Source organism: Octopus bimaculoides, chromosome 15 (assembly GCF_001194135.2).
Source record: "Octopus bimaculoides isolate UCB-OBI-ISO-001 chromosome 15, ASM119413v2, whole genome shotgun sequence".
Classification (NCBI taxonomy): Eukaryota; Metazoa; Mollusca; class Cephalopoda; order Octopoda; family Octopodidae; genus Octopus; species Octopus bimaculoides.
In genome coordinates this window covers 181273-188119 of record NC_068995.1, presented here as the reverse complement: position 1 = coordinate 188119, position 6847 = coordinate 181273, and the positions used below count along the sequence as shown (strand labels likewise).

Genomic DNA, 6847 nt, shown 5'->3' with positions numbered 1-6847 from the left:
TATATATATATATATATATATATATATGTATATATATATATATATATATAGATATAGATATATCATATATTATATGTGGTGTTATTTGTCAATGGGTGAGACTTAGGTAATAGCACTGGGTTCAGGCGATTTCACCAGACTTGTGGTATTGCAGGTATCCCCCATCACACACACACACAACACACCACCAACCGTTCTGCTGATGAAGTCAGTCAGTTACGTTAGTTTGGTAAATCGTTTGTAATAAGTCGAATCTAAGCCTCTCCCCGCTACCTACATCCACACAAACACACACACACACACACACACACACATGTATTTGTAGCTATTATATTTTTGTGTGCGTATGTCTATGCACGTATGTGTTGCTGTGTGAACTATGGGCTGTCATGTGATCGATTGACGAAAGTACGCGAAGAGCAAGAGAGAGTGAGAGAAGAAGAGGGGAGTGAAGAAAAGGAGGAGGAGGAGGTTATAAGACTATGATGAATAGCGAGCGAATGTACTCCGTGCCACATTTGTCTACCATTTGCAGTAGCAGACCATTCACCCTGCTGATCGTCAAATACTTTCTTTGATTATCAGCTCTTGTTGGCCAGTTCCCGTCTGGTTCTACATTTCTTTGGTGAATTTAAAAGAAAGTAACAGAGAGAGAGAGAGGGAGGGAGGGAGAGAGAAAGGCGAGCATAAAGAGAAGCGGCGATAGAGTAATGACACAAAGAGCGAGCAGAGGAGATAAAGACAGAAAGAACTAAGGAGAGAAGAGAGGAGGTGGGGGGGGGGTAATAAACTGGTTTTCATTTTATTCATATGGATTGTGTGTGTGTGTGTGTGTGTGTGACTACGTATGCTTGTGTATGTGTGCATTTGTGTGTGTGTACATGTATGTGTTAGAATAAAATTTCAATAAAAAGTATTGAAATTCAAGAGAAAAAAAATGTCCCGTTATTTGTATTAGAAAGTCTTCAGACAGGAGCTTGTTTGTATTAACTAGAGCTGTTGTTGTTGTTGTTGTTTTTGTTTAGCTTAATGATGACGATGATAATGACGACTACGATGGTTATCATGGCGTTGTTGTTGCTGCTCTTGTTGTTAGCGATACATAGTTGCACAAGTAATCCGTTATAGATAGCTCCAAACCACAATACCGAGGTTTCTAATTCTACAGCCGGAAACAGTAAATCTGAATATCGGTCAAAGGTGAAAATGCTGAAGCAACATCCTGTGGTCATTTTTCTTTTTTCCTTTTATTTTCCCTAATCTTCAAAAAACGGCTTCAATTCTCCTGAAGTGTGTCCAGAACTGTTCGCCCCACTTTGCTTTCCAGTGTGACCGACACTATAAGAGTGTCGGGTATGTAGACACGACTCTCTTGTTTCCACGTTCGAACGGTTGCTTCTCAATGTTTCCAGTCTTCATGGGAATGGTTTCAGCACCAAAACACAAAAGAAACGAAAATGACAAGAAAGTTGGTGAGATGAGAGCACTTTGAGGAACCGTTCCGAGAACTGGCCGCGTAATTTGACCACCAAAAAAACATTGTTGCGCATTGTAACGATGGGGGTGGGGGGAAGACGGGATCTAAAGAGGTTATGATTAGGACCAACAACCTAGCAAAAATGATCGACCTTGATTGATCTAAATTGATCAGAGCTTCACCGAACCCAGGCCTGGCGCTAATCCTATCAAAGACGGATCTCATGAAGCGAAAGGTTTTATAGAAGGAGTTATTGACAATTGGTCAAATTTTAGTGTTTTAGTCAACCTCTTGGCAACCAGTTTCACCAAAGCTTTTCGCTTTGTGTTCTACAGAATTATTTAAAGAACCACCACTCGTCAGTTCACACGAGTGAAATGCTTCCGGTCAGCTACTAGTTACAAAAAACAGCTGCCAAGACTAGTAGTAGGCAAGAATCGTGTATAACAGTAAAATTATTGTTATAATAATAATAATAATTATTATTATTACTATTAAGGCGGCGAGCTGGCAGAATCGTTAGCGCGCCGGACAAAATGCTTAACGGTAACTCGCTTGTCGCTCCGTTCTGAGTTCAAAATCCGCCGAGGTTGACTTTGCCTTTAATCCCCCCCCCCCCCACCAAAAAAAAAAAATTCAGACCTTGTGCCTATAATAGAATGGATTATTATTATTATTTTCATATACTCGCAACAGATTAGACAGTTAGAAAAAAAACTCTAACATCAGGCTACAAGTAACCTTAGAACGATCCTAGCTGCCCTAAGAACACTGAAATCTGGGGTTTAAGTCGATTATATCGGCTCCAGTACTCAACTGGTACTTAATTTATCGACCCTAAAAGGATGAAAGGTAAAGTCGACCTCGGTGGAATTTGAACTCAGAACATAGCGACGGGCGAAATATCGCTAAGTATTTAGTCTGCCAACTCGCCGACTTAATAATAATAATGATTTGAAATTTTTTGTCACAAGAGTAGCGTGGGGGAGGGGATTAAGTCGATTACATCGATCCAGTGTGTAACTGGTACTTACTTAATCGACCCCGAAAGGATGAAAGGCAAATCGACCTCGGCGGAATAATGTTAATAATAATAATAATAATAATAATAATTGATTGACCCCCCCCCCCACATGCACACATTGCAATAACTTCAAACGTGAGCTTGAACACGTGATGTATGCTTTTATAAACGATAATATATGTATATTTATGTTATTTTATTCCGTTTTATTTCGTAAAACAAACTCAAAAAAGAATACAATTGCCAGCATTCTTTGGGGATTTTTTTTGTCCGCCTTCCATTCCACCCTTCCTTAAATACTTGATTAACCTTTTCTCTTCCTGAATCAATAAGTATATATTTGTGTAGATAGACCACTTCAATGAAGGAAAGGCCCGATTGACTTCGTTATTGTTAAATCATTTTGTTTTACTTATTCTGAGAACTCTTACGAAAGGAAGTCCCATACAGGTTGTATCTTATATCAACAAACAAGACACAGCCATAGTTGTGTTGTGAAGAAGTCCACTTGCCATCTCGTGATTCGAGTTTCAGTTAACCCTACCAAGTGACTCTTTGAGAAAGTTTCCTGCACCTTCACCTCTGAGTGAACAGAGTCGTGTGAGAGAATTTTTTAGACCCCAAAACAACTTAAAAGTCCATTGCAGGGTGCGGATTGTCTTACTCCTTTTCCTTTTCTTTTTGTTCTCTCCTTTTGAATGTAGAATTAATTCAACGGTCGATTTAATACTGTTACGTGGCCTCCAAGAATGGTTCGGTCACTGCCTTGGGTCTGAAGGAACCCTCTTACCTTTTTAGTCCATCCACCTATACCCGACTTGCTGTTCACATTTTATGGCCATGGGATAATATTTTTTTAAAAATCACTGTTAGTTTATTATGTGTGTGTGTGTAATTCACACACACACCTACACACCGCCATCCCCCACACCCATATATGTGTGCGTGTTTGTGTGTGTATGTATGTATGTATAAGAGCTTTGTAGTTCGCTTGAAACATTGTCGTACCGAGGAAAGTAAGAAGAGACTCTGCTGATCCACCGCTTCAACCCGAAAATTAACAGTCGATCGGAGTTGAGCCGGCGGCACCTATGACAGCATCCAACAGGTGGTGAACGGTCTACAACAGCAGCTGAGATATGTTCAAACCAACACTCGGACAGCCGGCAACACTTAAGGGTGACCACCACTACTGATGCTGCTGCCAATACAACGCCTTCACACCACAGACGCTGAGTAGCCGATATAAGTGGGTGCTTGTTTACATCAATGTGTGGAACGACCATTACACTTACGTTTGGGGAGCGACTGCAGCCGTTACATAAACGCGAGGCAATTTGAACGAGAACCGACATAACGGGACTTTTCTTAGGTTGTTCTTTTCTTTTGAAGATGAACCCTTGCAGCTGAAATATAAGGGTTTTATTAAACTTGCCCGCATTGCCTATTTCTATTTTCTCTCTTTTTACCTTCTTTGTATGTATGTATGTATGTATAATGTGTGTGTTTGTGTTAGTCTTGCATTTGTTGATGTTGGTAATGACGCTTTTTATCAGGAGTTTGACAATGGTGGCTTGAACATATATGTGTGTGTGTGTGTGTGTGTGTGTGTGTGTGTGTGTGTGTGTGTGTGTGTATACATACATACATATATACATGCATATATTTATATATACATATATATATATAATTCCTCCCTTTTCCAGATTTTTCTAAAATATCATCATTTGGACCAACTGAACATGAGGAAAATGGAGTTAGAGCGCGGTGTCGTCATGCTACAAGCCGCCGTTCGCGGATTTCTCGCTAGACGTCGCTTCCGTCGCTTGTTAAGAAACTGGAATAAAAGTGAAGAAATTGCGCGACGCAAATTGGAAGAAATTGCCTTCGAAACCTTCAAACCATCCACCATTATGTCGACCAAGAAGACGAATATTAATGAAGACGCAGACAACTACGTAAGTCACATCTAAAACTTGTTGGCTATGCTTCATTGGAAGCGTGTGTGTGTGTGTGTGTGTGGTCTCAGGCACCAGACAATGCCAGAGCATTGTTACCAAGCGGAGTTGAGGGTTTATTCTTTTCGTAAGTTCAATCTTGTTTATATTTTAGTATATTTATTGAATTGTTAATTAATGTTTTCACATAAACACACACACACACACACACACACACACACACACATCTCCCGTCGAAGACAACGTATGCGTGATCAGCTTTTGCCGAGCAACCTGTACAAATGATTTGTTTATAGTGATCAAATGTGTGTTGTGCTGTACATCAGCTCACCCCGCCCCATCAAATCGACGTTACCTGGACTGGTGCACAGGTGTACCACACGTCAAGTGTCGAAGTGATTGCAGGCGAGTAGAACAATGCAACCAGCTGTGAACTCATTCAACGAGGATATTCACGGAGGTGTAAAACTGAAGAAATTAAAGTTCCTAAGAGAAGCAGACCTAACATCGCTTCTCAAATCAGTGGTGAAGGGAAAGGAACCGGCCGAAGCATTGATGAAACTGGATTTAAACCTAAAACTACTAAAAGCAGTGTATGAGGCACGAACCATCGGCAAATTCTAGGTATGGAGAAATCGCGGCAAATTTCCGCTTTGCATGTCCTAAGCCTGGGCAGAATGGAGCTCATGGCAATAACGACTTTCCACTCAACCAACAAGGATATTATAGATCATGGAATATATTTATCGATGTATGCATTGTGTGTGTGTGTGTGTGTGTGTGTGTGTGTGTGTGTGTGTGTGTGTGTGTGTACACACACACACACACACAGATAGATAGATAGACACATATATCTATATATATTTATACGTGTATGTATATATATATATATATATATATATCGTATGTTATAGAAATAATATATATACATATATACATGTACACATGAATACGAATATACATACATGCATTCTCACGTGCCGGGACGCATGTATATACAAACGTACGAAGTAGGAGCGGCGAAAGGAGAGAGATTCTTTGAAGATTTCTTATCCCCCAGACAGGAAAACCAACAGCGACGAAATGCAATAACAACATCAACAACAGCATTAGCAATTTACGTCTTATAAAGTTGATTTGCACAACAAATAGCCTTACTCAACTAAGCAAGCAGAACACACTGAAGAGTTCCTTTGTTAGATCAGTTGGTTACATCATAGTAATGCCCCTTGTTTTCCTAAGGATTTGTTCATTGCCGTCCATATTTGTCTGCATAAAACACATATATAATGTGTGTGTGTGTGTGTGTGTGTGTGTATGTGTGTGTGTGTGTGTTTTATGGGTATGCATTTAAAGGTGAATCGCAAAGCGGACCAGAGAAGAGATATTTTTAAAAGAAAAGTAAAAAACAAACAAAAAAATACACACTGAAACACTAACAAATATAAAATAAACAACATGCAGAAAAAAGTTGTTTAAATTATTTTTTGTTCTTTCTATAAAGAAATGATAAAAGACAATTTTCGAAAAAAAAAGAAATTCAACAAAAAGAAACGGAATTAAAAGACAAAGAGTATATATAAAAATACAAGATTCTTTTGTTATAAAATTCGTCAAATTCCCGAAAAGTCCTTCCAAAAGAAAATATTTAAAGTTTTCATTTTTGTAGTTATCAGCAGCAGTTTCAAGGAGAAAAGACGACAAATTACATATGCTGTGTGTGTGTGTGTGTGTGTGTGTGTGTGTGTGTGAGATACAATGTTATATATATGTATATCCATGCATATGTATGTATGTGTGTGTGTGTCCATGTTATTTTTAATCAGCAGAAAATTACAAAAGTAGCCCAAGAGCTGAGAGTTTCGCGCATGGCACTTATCAGATATGCACACAATGCACACACACACACATACATACATACACACATATACACACATACACGCATCACACATTCCCAGGCGCGTGTATGAGTGAAGAATTTATTAATTAGATCAAAAATTCTTTTTTCTCTTCGTCGTCTTCTTCACCTTCTTCTTCTGCTGCCTTCATTGGCCGTCAATAAGACGTTTCTCCCTTGGAATTTGTGCTCAACGAATGTCTGTGTGTAGAGATGGACGAGGAGAATGTCTGAGAGATTTGCTTAGGAAAGTATGAAGTAATTGTCACTAAATTTAAATTTAAATGTTAAGGTCATCATAACAGTAATATTTGTTGGTGGGTGTGGAGACGAAGGAACGAAATGTGTAAATCAAACGCTCACACATACACACAGAAGCATACACATACACACTCCTTTTTAAAATCTCGACCTATCTACTTATCTATCCATTTCTCTCTCCATCTTTCATACACACACACACACACACACACACACACACACACACACAC

At 39.1% G+C, this 6847-nt stretch overlaps 1 protein-coding gene across 1 annotated transcript in view; it reads left to right on the top strand.

The window, feature by feature from the left end:
• Positions 1 to 6847, top strand: part of LOC106873739 (uncharacterized) — a 139567-nt gene that overhangs the window by 97294 nt on the left and 35426 nt on the right. The window contains exon 19 of the mRNA XM_052973463.1: positions 4208 to 4459. Coding sequence (XP_052829423.1) covers positions 4208 to 4459 — 252 coding nt within the window. The remainder of the gene's footprint in view (positions 1 to 4207; positions 4460 to 6847) is intronic.